Genomic DNA, 14,596 nt, shown 5'->3' with positions numbered 1-14,596 from the left:
AATTTTTATCATTAATAATTATATTATGACAAGATTATCATCACTTAAGATATATCTTTAATAACAACTTAATATTTAATTATTGATATTATTTCTTGTCATAGTAGTACTCTAAATAGTGAATAGTGATTTTTGTTTTTCAATTTTTTATATATAATATATATATACACACTTATATATATAATGTATATACACACACTTATATATATAATATAAAATAGACATAATTTGACAATAAATAATAATTTGTCTTAAAAAAAGACAATATTAAAATATAATATTTTTTTATATACACATTTATATATAAAAGAGATATGATTTGACAATGAACAGTGGTTTTTTTCTCTCAAATCCCAACATCAAACCTACACCACTGTTTGAAAATATTTTAAATTATCTCAAAACACAAATCCAGACATACCATGTATCTCCAACACGTACTTATTTATCTCTATTCTTCTTTCTCTATCTCCAAAACATCAAAACAAAACACTCAAAATACAAATTCAAACATTATGTATACTTTCAGTACCATATTTTTAATCCTCTGCTTTACTAGATTTTTAAAATGGTCCTGAAATTGAAAAAGCTCGACATGTTTAGTCCCATAAATCCCATAAAATAAAGGATTAAATATGTCAAATTTTCTCAATTCTAAACCATTTTAAAAATCTCACAATACACCTGCCTAAATGTGCAGAAAATTTTCAATTGTAGGACTATTTTAAAGATTCCGTAAAATAAATAACTAAAAATATTGAATCTCCTGTTACTGAGAGAGTAAAAATATAATTTTATGGAATCTTGGTGATAAGTAGAGAGGGTAGAGGTAGTAAATTGGGAGATTGTGATAGTCATAGTCAAGGGTTTGTAGAAGGTTGTAGAGGTAAAGAAAAGGCAAATGAATCAGAACAAAAAGTAAATCAATTCAATTAACAAGAAGACAGGAGGATACATATGTTGTAGACAATTGTACTCCCAACTTTTTAGCTTTTATTTCACCCAGAAACCAAACACCCACTATCCATGTCTGGGGATCCTACACAAAAACAACACACATCTCTGGATAAGATGACACTCTTTGCTAAAAGCTATCACCTATACAACTATTATGTGCACCACCACCCCATTTGACATGTCCCAACATCAATACCATCAACCTCCTTCATTATATTTGCTCGAGTATATGTTTGAGTCCGTCGTGATTAAAAATTATGACAAATATTAAGTAATCATAATTGTATAATGACTACATACTAACCATTATTTCTGCAAGTAACCTCTCCCAATTTAAAACACGTTTGAAGCAATTTTAAAAGTTGGGTTTATGCTGGGTGGCGTGCATGATAGTATCTAAATGAGGGTCTGCGTGGCAAAATAAAAAATTCAAGATTCATCCAAACCAATTCATTAACCCCACGATTGAGCCGGTATAGCTCGATTTTCAGTCACGTGATTAATTAAAATTCACCAACACTATGTTAATTAGTCTAATATATAAGTTAAAGCTTGAATTTCTTTTGATATTTTTTTATATTTTGTCAAGATAATTTATTTAAAATTGCAGGCCCTTTTGCAAATAGCAGCAATAGGGTATGGGGACAAAAAAGCTAATCTTAAAAATATTATCAACTTTTATTCACTTTGACAGCATATCAATTGGTGCAGTCTCTGCTGAGCCCAAAGCAGAATGAGACGCATATTTTATTTTTAATCAAACTAAATATTTGACCTTTTTCACTTGTTTCCTATAGCATTCAGAACCACTACTGCACCGTACTCCCAAAGGCTGAATTACATCCATATTTTTTAAAGTCATGTTTAATTATATAACTATTTTTTCTTTTCTAAATTAATGTATTTTTTAATATTATACTTGTAATTACTAGTACGTTTCTTATTTAAAGACAAAAGTTTACAATTATCCCTAAATAAATTACATCGAAATCGTTTTAGGGGGTATACTTGTAATTTTATAAAAGACCAAAAATATTTGTGTGATTAGACCAAACTTTAAGGATTGTCGAGTAATTCACTATCCCAAAAGTCAAATTATTAGCACAAGCCAAACACAATTTTACCACACCATGATGAAGCTGGTGAAATATAACATGGCCGCTAAAAGCTACTTAAGAGTAAGTTAGTTGATAATATCGAATTCGATATCAGTATCATGCTTTAATATCATGAACCAAATGTGTGATTATGCATGACAAACAATCCTATCATGCATACTCACGCAAACCAAACGCGCCCCATAAAAATATCTCAGTATGCATAAAATTATCGCTATAAACAATTAGTGAGATTAGCATGCACAGTGATAATGTATTGAAAGCACTTAAAATTTTTACTATATTCATGTTGCTAGCATGTTATCACTAATAATTATATTGTGATAAAGATCAAAATTACTATCACTTACTGTATATTTTTAGTGACAATTTTAAAAATTATCACTTAATATTTTATCAATAATATTATTTTTCAAATTAGCGTGGATTCATTGAGTTGCCAACTCAAAGAAAAAAAAGAGAGTTATTATATTAAGATCCTCAAAACTATATATATATACATATATTAAATTATTAGTGTCAAGATAATTAGAATAATCATCTTCATATGTATATATATATATATATATGTGCGTGTGATATGTCCAAACTCACAAAATCTTGCAAAAAATAATGATAATTATGTGAACCTCATAAATAATGGTGTACAGTGTCCAGCAGCATGAGCTAAATAATAATTGTACTGCAAAATATTGTGTCAAATATGACAGCTTTTGTATTCCAGAGTTTCTGCCACTTGATTTTTGATTGAGAACAAACATCCAACTCAAATACCAATCAAAATATTTTGATAAAAGTTTGTAGGTCCAAGTTGTTGTGTAATCATCAACACAGTTATTATGACAAATCCTTAACATTTGTCTTTTCATGTTGTCTCTATGCATTTCAACACTGCATTAAAGGATCTTAACATAATCCAAAGGACTTATATCCACACACCCCCACCCCCCTACCTAAAGTAAAAGTGAATTAAATGATGGAAGGATTAATCTGATTTTCATACCAATGATTAAATGTGTACATTAGTGTCATTTATCTATGTTACACATGTTAATTCTGCTGTTAATTTGGCCTAGGTTTTGTAGTTGATCATACATGAATAGATTTTAGCACACAAAAAGCCCAGTGTCTGCATCCACGGATTTAGGCCTAAAGATGTCAAATTCATAAGATAAATACATACTACAGATCATTTCAAATCCTTGAACTATGTTTTGTGGCATAATAATGAATTTTAAATCCATTTAATATGAGGTTATTTGAAATCACTCCAAACTTTCCCTCAAGATCTGATCATTTCATCCAAACAAAATGTTGGTTGCAGAACGCCTCTATAAATCACCAAGACTCCAGTTTAACTTGTCAAACACATTCTTGCAAATCATAATAGAAATTAAAAAAAAAAAAAAGTGATTTTCGGAGCCCCGTTAGGCAAAACTCACCTTAAGTTAAGCTTTACTGTATATTTTAACTTATGGCAAAGATTTCAAGCTTTTTACACGTGTAGTGTGTGTGTTCCATTGTAGATTTACTGGCTCTGAATTTTGAGTGGGATTCAGACCAGATGAAGTAATTTTCGAGGTGAAAAGAAGGGAGACAGAATAACTTGGAAGATGATTCATTAATTTGAGCCATTTTTGAAATAGTGCAGATAACATATATGGCAGCGTCACTTTCGAAGGTGGGAAAAGTTTTCATTTTTTGTGGGACTCAAACACTGACAATTAGGAAATGCGGATGACACCATAGCATTGCTCTGGAAAATAGCATTCAGATTCAACAGTTTTGGAGTGGGATGCTTTTACACATATATAATATATATTGCAACCATAAATTTAAATAACATAAAAGTGGTTCATAATTGATTCAAAACATTCAAATATACACATACATAATCGACACATATGTATATATATATATATATATATATATGTGTGTGTGTGTGTGCGCGGCGCGGAGAGAGAGGGAGAGAGAGAGATAAATGAAGTTGATGAAATATGGTCCATTGAAAGGGTTACCCCATGCATCCCAGACAAGAAGCACTTGCAATGGCTACATAAGAAGGCTTTTTACCTGTATGACTCTCTGTATTTGCTGAACATTTCATGGTGGTCCAAATATATCACACTTGTGTGTAAGCATACGCGTCTAATGCATGCATAAAATGCACGAACGAGATCAAAATAGTTCGACTTTGCTCCATATTCTCTTTTTTCTATTTTTTTTTTCCACAGTCTTGAACAATATTTTCAACTTAAGACAATAAACCTTTTTGCCACACAGAAAATGGGAAGTCTTTTTGACAGTTGCAGTTACAGCAGACGGATGGAACACAAGATGACACAGCAATTTGGAGATGAGGATACGAATTGACCATCATTAGCTCCTTTGCATATATTGAAATTAACAGGCTAATGCTTTTCCTCTCATCACACAGAGTACAAAAGGTTTTCCATAGATAACAAAATTGCATAAGACAACAATTGTTGTACATAGTATGAAAATGCAGGTGTAGGTCTACACATGCAATTGTCGTACAAGGTATGTGGTGTTTACCAGCCTTTGGCTTCCACAGCTCCACCCCAAATTTCCATCACTTTTCTCTTGTCCTTGACAATTCAATTCAACGAATGATAATATCATCTTTGCTAAATCAAACACATGCCCTTCATTTTGAAAAGAGGAAAGATATGATCGGGTCACCTGGGGTTACCTCTTGAGCAGTTAACATCACGCTTCAATTAGTCATATTGGTAGAGCTAGAGCCATCACAAACCAACCAGCTAGAAAAGTCACCTTTCTCTTTTCGCTTTTCCGTCTTTGACATAAGGGGGTATGATCTGTCGTATTCAAGCATACCGCACAATCAAATGCACATTGAAATAATGTTTCGTATATGCAACCTGTAATTAGAGCACAACAGTAATAAATGTGAACAATTCCCAATTTATGGATAATATCTTGGATGGCTGATCTTACTTAATGACCAAGATCATTTCTTCCTTTTCCAATGACACATGTGGTTGAAGTAAATCATTCATATCATTGATATTGGGTAGGAGATTATTTCCCATGGTAATGAGCTGATACACTACTAACGTCCAAAATTGGTTCATTATCAGGACTGGTATGTTTAGGGATACAGCATGATACATTCATACTCCTGTTCAAATGTCTAGACACCAAAAATTACACAGAGGGCTGTGACAAGAGACATTTACAATTATTTGCGTGATATAATTCTCCAGTAATCCAATATGACATAAATATAAGGAATGGTTAAAGGTATGCAGACTTATCTTGTAATTCCTCTTCACATGAAACAAACTGATGGTGTTCCATATTATAGTAAAGATAAACAAAGGTACTTCAAATTTCAGTCACGTTGAAACAAACCAGTGATTTGATAAATTTGAGTACTGTTGCATAACTGGCATACCACATATAGTCATCCAATACTTTTTTGATGGGATTTTCCAGTTCCTCGGAAGCTCTACATCATCCTAAAGTCAATGTAAATTAATGTAACCACCCTGTAGAAATTATGGATTCTCAGTGGATAAGGAAGGCCTTAACCTGACATGCTATTGGAGCTGATCGTGAATTGAGAATGACAAGCAGCTATTCTCATTTGGCTGTAAAAGAATGATTTAGCTGTTGATGTGCTATCTGGTCATGCATAAAAATGATATAACAGAGGAGGGAAAACCAATCAATACTAAAGCAACTCTACAAGAATCAGAAATGAAACATGCTGCTTCTTCAAGGACAATAGCAGGAAATATTAACTTGGTGAAATATGAAAAGTAAGCAAGAACGAAGAGTGACGGTCATCTGATAGACTTCAAGCTAGATTGCCATGCCTGCAAACCTCCCCATATCATCTGTCTCAGCAATGGCACAGCTATGCATTAACTAAGATGCCAAAATTATGAAATAAGGGATACACGGATGAGTCTAGAATTAGTTTGCCAAGCAATACCTAAGAACTTCCCAGACCAGATGCCATTTTCTCTGCTTCAAAATAATATGGAGTAAATTTTTTGATAACCAACAACCAAAATTGAACACCATATGTGAGAATATGGTGCAGCCAGAAATGACTTGTATCTGCTAAAGCCATTGCTGGTGTGCTTTATATCCGTGGAAAGCATTGAAATCTGTACAATAGATGCAACAAAACGATCCACAAATAGAACATTAAATAAGGTTCTTTCTAATGAGACTTTGAGTGAGAACTTACTAGCAGTATTTAATCAAGAGATTAACACTGGGCATGTATAGAAAAATGCAATTGGACATACACGATGAATGTTAAAGTCAGCTCATAGGTTCTATGATCTTGGACATGGAACAATATATGATATTATAACAAATTCATATTACAGCAATCAAATTAGCCAAAAGAGATGATAACAGAAGTTTCTCTGCATGGGCCTGTCTGTAAGTGGAAGTAAGCGTATGGATGGCATAAATAGTGGTGTAAAATCTGAAAGCCAGATATTTTTGCAAAAACTTCCTTTCAGAATATTGGGTGAATGAATTTAATCTGATACACAGTGCATGATGGCTCAGATGCTTCCGATTCTCTTCAATCTTCCTGCTATCAAGACTTTGTGGTTGAAGAGAAGGAACTCAGAGCAGTTGAAACAATTATTTGACCTCGGATCTATGAAGGATTCCAAAATTTTGATGGTATCGAAAACCAAGCTGTTGCTTAAGCTCTACAAAGTATTCATTGCTTCAGGCTGTGACAAGAAAAGTTCATACTGCAGTTCCCTCTTCCTCCCGATATTCACATGAGCAAGCCTAGAAAGAACAATATAAGTATTGCTGGTAATACTGTGGACTTCTTCAGACAAATATTCAGGTTGTGCATTATGATTTTTCTCATGAACTTTCCTGAACAGAAAGCACAAGGGCAAGCATCCAATTCCACTGAAAGAAAGTGGATCCTTTCAGAGTCAAATCAAATGCACAATCAGGAAACATTTACGGTTTAGATCAGGGAGAAGGTCTTGAACTCCTAACCTGGATGTACAACTGAAACATGTCCAGTTGCAACTTTGAAGAAAGTGAATTCATCCGTTTTAATCATTAGATGCCATTAGACATCAAATCAGAAGTGCCTTGTCCTTTTCCTTTCAGGTTGGCTGTTGGGGATTGAGGTAAAATTACCGAATCAGTTTCAACTGGCAGAGGATCCATTCTGTGATAAATTAGTTTTCATAGTTTAATTGCTGAAGTAATAAATTTGGAACGTGTATTGAGTGTGAGAAATTGCATGCAATCGCACATATAGACAATATGTTGATCCAAGAATATTTCAGCTTTGGACAAGGAGGAAACTTGGGTCTACTAAGAAGATACAACCTGCTTAGTCAACTTAACAGCTAAATGAACAGTGTGATACAGATGTTTGAATAATTTTGTGATGATCCTCTGCCTCAAAGTAGCAAATTGATTCATCTTATATGAAGAGAATTTGAGGTGGTATGCTAAATGATATCAAGAGGAGTTTTACATAAAACATTAAGATGTGTTTCTTATATGTCCGGCTGATAACACACATAATTAAGATTGTTTCATGAATAGATGATTATTGCAAATTGTTGCCATCATCGAGTAGGAAATTTATGATGATGATGAGGTTGCATCACATATGTTAGGAAAGAAAGGATCCTCTGCGAACTTATGATTAGCAAAACAGAAAAACAAGCACAAGAAAGAAGGAAATATTGAGAGGAACTATATGGAAGTGAAGGAAAACAAAAATATAATTCTAACCTATAAAGTGCAGGATTTGTCACAGAGCTAAAAGTTGAGAACTTGTGAAATTGCTACGGATATCATTCCGGCTTACTCAGTTATGTTCATAATTGGTGACTCAGGAACATGCTTAAAGAAAAAGGAGGTGTGTAACTAAACATGTCAATTATTTGGAGAAGCTAAACTAATAAAGTTTCTACAGATACAGAAAAATATACTCGAGAGATGGGCTCAAAATATCATTCTCAGACATTTCTGGAACATACAAGGTAAGGGTGAAAGGAAAAACCTTACAGTGTGGAATGAGATAAATCCTGACCTTAAGAATGTAATACAATGTAAGTCACCAGTAATCACCACAAGAACAACTGCCTTCTTTGAAACGGTGAAATCTACTAGCATCCCTGAAAACAATTTCTCGTCTGCAAACCATGGAGATTAGTTTGATTGCGTTGTGGCAATCATTACAAATCCTATGACTCTGGACAAGTTGTAGAGGAGTTAAACTAGGAGTATTTATGAGCCCAAAGGAAATAGCTAACTTTTCACTATGATGAAGTAGCATGGATTCTTCCCGTTCATCCACATCAGGAAGCAGATATTTTCCATGAGGAACATACCCATGTTTTGAGATTTGCAGCATGACTTCATCCAAATTATCATAGATTTCCTTGGTTTGAGGATTTGATTTATCTCCAGTGAAGAAAGCATGCTGCTGCTTCTTTATTTCTATCCAAGTACAAGCAGGTAACATTCTCAGACCTTTCCTCCTCAGAGTTTGGAGGACTGCTGCTGCTTCTTCGAATTTTCCAGCACTGTTGTAGATATTCAATAGCACAACATAATTAGATAGTTTCTCGGGTCCCATCCCATAAAGTTTCTCTGCTGCATATTTACCAAGTACAAAATTCTTGTGGACCCTACAAGCTGTTAGCAAGGCAGCCCACATATTTATGGTAGGCTTAAATGGAGCATCTCTTATCAATGCAAAAGCTTCATCCAGGAGCCCTTCTCGGCCTAATAGTTCAACCATGCATGTATAGTGCATTGCCCGAGGCTTCACCTTGTAGTCTCTGCTCATTGATTCAAATATTTCCCATCCACGATCAGATAATCCTGAATAACAACAAGCAGATAAAACTGCCAAAAAGGTGACATGATTGGGAATCATTCCTTGACGAACCATGCGCTCAAATAATTCAACTGCCTCAGCTCCACGACCATGATTGCCATATCCAGATATTAAGGCATTCCAAGAGACAACATTTTTTTGTGGCATCCTGTCGAAAACATTTCGGGCATCTTCTATCCTTCCCCATTTGCTATAAAAGTCAACAAGTGCTGTGTTAGCAACTATATCGGACCCAAAACCATTTCGAACCAAACCAGCATGAGCTTGTTTTGCATGATCTAATGAGGCTAGCCTGGTACAGACTCGTACAATTATTGAATATGTGAAATGGTCCATTTTGACACCAGAATCTTGCATTTCATAGTACATGCTCAACGCTTCTTCACTATAACCATGAAGTGCATAACCAGCAATAATACTGTTCCATCCTACAGTGGTTTTTTCAGGCATCTTATCAAAAACAAACCTTGCATCCTCAATTTTACCACACTTGCTATACATGTCAATCAAGGTACATGACACGAAGACATCATGACTCAAACCCATCTTCAAAGCACAAGAGTGCAACTGCTGTCCGGGGAAAATAAGTTCCAAGCCAGCTGATGCTCTTACCATTGTGGCGAACGTCCTAGACCCAACATCTGAGTTGTCCTCCCACATAATAAAAAACAATCTAAACGCATCTAAATAGTCTCCTGAGTCCACAAGCCCCCCAATTATTGTATTCCAAGAAACCAAATTTCTTTCTGGCATATCCTCAAACAACTGACGTGCATCAATCATCATCCCACATTTCACATGCATCAACAATACCCTATTCATCATGTACAAATCCAGATCAACCCCAGAATTGAGCATATGATTAAACACCCTCTTGACTCCCCTAATTGATCTCAACCCAATACAAGCACTCACCAATGCATCATAAGTACCACTCTTAACATCAAAATCACCCTCACATTCCAAAATCTCAAACAGCTCTAGAGCCTCGGCGTACCTTCTGCACAAAACCAACTTCTCAATCTGCCCAGAAATTCCAGAACTAAAATCCGATTTCTCCAATTGGGTTTCCTCTACATGGCCTTCTGTACCTTTCTTGAGAATCTTTTCTTCCTTTCTCAAAGTTTGAGGCGTTGGTCGGGGTCTCAACCCTCGGTCTAGCAAAGAACACCTAAACTGAGAAAAGGGAGTTCCAAACCTTTTCTTTTTCAGTGAAAAATTCTCATAAATTGAAATTTTTCGTCTGAAAATAGTGGGGTTTGTTAGTGAACATGCAAATCTGTAGCTGCTCTGGACTTGATCCAGTGGCAATGAGATATCCATACGTGAAAGAATGGAATGCAAAGAATTTGATAAGAAATGAATCAAATCACGAACAGCAAAACAAGTAAGAAATCAGACAGTCGAAGTCGAAGTCGAAAGATGAAATCTGAAATTTTACCTCTAGAGAGGGTGGGTTGGTGGGGAACTCAGGAGAAGCTCTATAAGAGTTCAAGCTTCGAAAGATCCGCCAAAAAGTCTGTTGGTTAGTTTCTTTTCTTTTTGGTTAGTTCAACTAACGAAGGTCGTCTTCATTTTTTTCAAGAATAATTGTTCATTTTTCTTTCTGTTTTTTTTTTTTTTAAAGTAAAAGCTATCAACTACATATTAATTAAAATAAATCGATTAAAATCACAATTATTTTCATCGATATCAATACTAATAAAGACTATTATGATAATCATATCTTACTCAACAACACCTACTATTACAGTATACAACAACTCTTACTATACAGTAAACGATATCTCACGCACATGACAGATTTCAAATCCATGACCTTTAAGATCATGGGACCCTCAGTTTCGTTAACTAAGTTAAAACTCATTGAAACCTATAATAATTAATCAATAATAATTATAATAGTATCTTGTATGATTTACTTGTATAATACAAGTTTTGTATGCTATTTTTTTTCACATGAATAGTAATTTTAACAGGGTCGTGTAGATGTTATATTAGGTGGAATAAATAATTTATTATATTTAATTTTTAGCTAAAGTATTTATAAGTTGGTGTTATTGTGCATTCAAAGAGTTGCACCCACGAGATATAACCATATGCCAATTCATCAAGAGTTTATATTTTAGGTTCACATCAAATCGGATCGACACAATTAGAATCATAAGAACAGATCTCTTTGGGATATTTTGCTAATCTTTTATGTGTGTGACCATGTAGTAGTCCACCAAGGGCTCATTGTGTTTCGTTTTAATTTTTGAGTGTTTTATTTTGTATTTTGGAAAAAGAGAGAAAAAATAGAGATAAATAAATATGTATTAAAGATAGTATATTTTGATTTATTTCTAAAGGTAATTTAAAATACTTTAAAATAAATGGTGTATGTTGGTGGTTCGAATTTGAAGAGATAAGTCAATGTGATACGAAAATCCATAAAATTTAAGATTAAGTGTGAAATATTTATGAAAACAAAAGGGAATCCAATCAGAGGACAAAAAACTAAATCAACAACACTTTTTCATTTGATTAGCCACAAAAGAGAGTGATAAGAAAGGTGTTAAAAGTACAAGACCAACAACAAAGAGAAAACATAAATTACAAGAAAGGCAGCTAACTCCTCCAGTTAATGAGTTTGACACTACAGTTGAATAATTAATTGTAAAAAATATTGATGTTTATTTAATTAAAATTTTAAAATAATTAAATTGTAATTGGCTTAAAAATCACCAAATTTTTTACAAAACATAAATTACCGGTGTTTGAACAACCCCAAAGTAAGGTTTTCAAACGCTTTAAAAAATCAACGTACCGACATGGTATATGATCATAATCGAATTTTCAGAAGTGATTCTGAAAGTTTCAACCGTTATGCCAAACTCACCCTAAATCGACCACCGGCTTTTCTCAAGACAGCAGCTCCACCAGTTATTAGACCCTGCTATTGGCAGGCTGCGGCAACACACCATCGAAGAAATCCCCAAAATAACCACGAGGCTCGTGTACCAGCCTCGATATTATGTCTCTCAATGTGATGACCCCCTCCAGGTTCCCACCATCGTCCACAACGTAAATGCGCTGGATCTTGACAGAATCGAGCTTCATAATCACTTGCTTCAACGCATCGTCTCTATGGCACATCACCATGCCGCTCGACATAGGCGTCTCGTTTTGATGCTCCTCTAGATAGCTTGTAACTGCTGTTAGGAAGTTCCTGGCAGTAATAGATCTGTAGTATAATGGTGAAATGAGCGACGTTACGCAAACAGTTTCTTGATTATGAGGATTAGAGATGATTCTATGACACCCCTATGAGCAATACACAATATGAGATGTGAAGGATTAGATCATAATATGAACCAAATGCAGACGTTACCATGTATGATCCGACGGTTTGCACGTATTTTATTTGCAACCTCTATGGCTAGTATCAAACTTCCCTTATCATAATCTAGAAACATGTTTTCAACAAAACCATTTCGGACCTGTATTCCTTGTAGATTTCTGGTGCAATGAGAAGGAATTGGATATCTCTGATGGTTATATCACCAACTACTTTACTTCCGCCACGTCCAACCACTGGGAGGCCTCCGACTCCCCTTTGTCTCATAAGCTTAAATGCATGCAGCACAGGGTCGTCCTCGTACACCTGTAAATTGCAACGAAAACATATCCTGAAAGTTTTCCGGAATGGAAGCAGACTAGAATCTGTGAATAAAGGTACAGGTTTCATCGACATTAGCGGGAATACTTAAGGGATGTTTAGCTTAAGTGCTTATTAGTTTTTTTGTTGAAAAAAAGTGTATCTTATTCAGCACTTGTACTCAACTACTTAAAATTAAGCTCATTTAAGCTAGAAGTTAGAAGCTTCTCCATACCAACTTACCAACTTTAGCTTTTCTCCACTTTTATATTTGTTTTCAAACACTTCCCATCACAAAAAGAAAAAGTTACTGCAAACACCCCCTTAAGCATAAATGCAGATTATTACTCAATTTCCAGGATGTTGCATCCATTCAAGAGTATGTTTTCCAAAATACAAACGATACCTTGATTATGTTGCTCGATTCCTTTAAAGGGAGGCCCAATTCAAATAGCTTCTTTGAACCCCAACTTTCAAACCAATGGAGCCCAGCACATTCTTGTAGCATGCGGATAACTGCACTTTGAGTGATAATGTTGTCAATCTTTGCTTCCCCCAAATCAACCACAGGAACGCTCTTCATTCTGTACTTGGACAGCAGTAGAAGCATTGTTAAGAATGAGTTAGCTTTCTGCAGTGCAAGAAACGGAGCCCAGCGAAAAGATCCTGAGATGTCTCCCACCTGTTTGTTCATAGACTTGGCAATGAATGCTTAGTTCCAGAAGTAAGATTGACCATTTCAAAGGGATAAGAAGACTAAATGTCGAAAGAGTAACCTTTGTGTTTTTGTAGAAGTCAGAGGCCGTAAGAGTCTCAAAGAAATTTCCACAAGTTGCAGAAGCAGAGTCAGGATGCATGCTTTTAAACCTCAGGGGAGACATTCCACTGGCTGCTGCTGCAACGGCAGGGCCAGCATCATCTTCAAAGTCATTAGTTGCTGGACCGAAGCTGTTGCCTTCCATCTTTTCAGACTGCAGTAAAAGTTCTGTTATCAGAAACTCTGAATCTAGTCCAACTCCAATTGAAATCTCGTTGAGACAAATGATAAACAATAAGGGATATTTACAATGACACTCCTTGATGAGATTAAGGCATTACGGAAAAAAAAACTGATAATTTTGGAATATTGCACTGTATCGCCTGCTGTCATATTTTACATACAAACTCCCTTAAAGATCAGAACAGCCAGTGGGACTCAACATGACTGCAAGGGGTATCTGTGTGATATTCCTAAATTGAGACATTTTATTTGGCGATATACTTAAGTCTTAGAGGGTGTCTATATAATTATGCGTAATAATAATTCATGGATTGACTATAAATGCCAGCCAAACCTGCTGCTCCCTGGTTTGACCAACACCAGCTAGTTGGATTCGAGATTCACCTTGCCCCGACTCCTGGCTTGGCAAGTTAATAGATATACATTTTTCAGAAAAATAGTAAGATACCTAATAAGTTATTATTATGTTAAAAATATAATTTATTTTACAAATATATGTATTAAATAAAAGTTAACTTTTTTAATATAGATTAAATATATTTATAAATATTATTTGAGGTAGGTCATGAGGACCCGTCCTATTTTCCATCCTTAACCCTGACACCTTACTCATTTTGGATCATAGCCAAATCAAAAAGAGCAGAACACTACATTAAGCATATATATTTCTACTTGGGTAAATAATAGAAATGCTTTACAATTACGTCTTTCTTATCATTCTTCCATGATCTCATTGCTAAAATCTTCCAAATTAGGAAAATCAAAAGCATAAACACAGAAGGGTAGATGGAAAACCCACACCCTCAAGAGCATAAACATGTCAAAGTCATCTACACTTTAGGCTATCCATGCCAATGCTATGTGATGATGACATGGTGCAAATTTCATGAGGCGGATGAAATATTTCTGTTTTTCTGATTAAGTTTTAAGATGATGCCGAAAAGATTCACACTAAAAAATCCCATATAAGCATAACTATT

The 14,596-nt window shown here is 34.8% G+C and overlaps 2 protein-coding genes across 5 annotated transcripts in view; both read right to left on the bottom strand.

The window, feature by feature from the left end:
* On the bottom strand, nt 4,390–10,512 carry LOC105166210 (pentatricopeptide repeat-containing protein At5g50390, chloroplastic). Of its 4 annotated transcripts, none has more exons than XR_002287926.1 (3): nt 8,164–10,512; nt 7,107–7,284; nt 6,319–6,884 (listed from the first exon to the last, which is right to left on the bottom strand). XR_002287926.1 is itself a non-coding variant. In XM_011085485.2 (2 exons), exon 1 carries the CDS (start codon nt 10,297–10,299, stop codon nt 8,188–8,190), a length of 2,112 nt encoding a protein of 703 aa, XP_011083787.1. In that variant the 5' UTR covers nt 10,300–10,512; the 3' UTR covers nt 4,390–4,915; nt 8,164–8,187. The 4 variants fall into 4 exon arrangements, 2 of the variants coding, with proteins under 2 accessions (XP_011083787.1, XP_011083816.1); XR_848157.2 differs by having other exon boundaries at nt 7,107–7,228; XM_011085485.2 differs by lacking the exons at nt 6,319–6,884; nt 7,107–7,284 and adding an exon at nt 4,390–4,915.
* The window catches only part of LOC105166202 (SNF1-related protein kinase regulatory subunit gamma-1), a 5,111-nt gene continuing 2,342 nt past the window's right edge, over nt 11,828–14,596 (bottom strand). Inside the window, exons 3-6 of the mRNA XM_011085469.2 lie at nt 13,393–13,587; nt 13,023–13,298; nt 12,459–12,622; nt 11,828–12,202 (exon numbers count right to left, since the gene is read on the bottom strand). Coding sequence (XP_011083771.1) covers nt 11,905–12,202; nt 12,459–12,622; nt 13,023–13,298; nt 13,393–13,587 — 933 coding nt within the window. The 3' untranslated portion in view covers nt 11,828–11,904. The remainder of the gene's footprint in view (nt 12,203–12,458; nt 12,623–13,022; nt 13,299–13,392; nt 13,588–14,596) is intronic.

The sequence above is a fragment of the Sesamum indicum genome, linkage group LG1 (assembly GCF_000512975.1).
Source record: "Sesamum indicum cultivar Zhongzhi No. 13 linkage group LG1, S_indicum_v1.0, whole genome shotgun sequence".
Taxonomy (NCBI): domain Eukaryota; kingdom Viridiplantae; phylum Streptophyta; class Magnoliopsida; order Lamiales; family Pedaliaceae; genus Sesamum; species Sesamum indicum.
The sequence above is the reverse complement of the archived record's forward strand: the minus strand, read 5'-3'. Positions and strand labels throughout refer to the sequence as shown.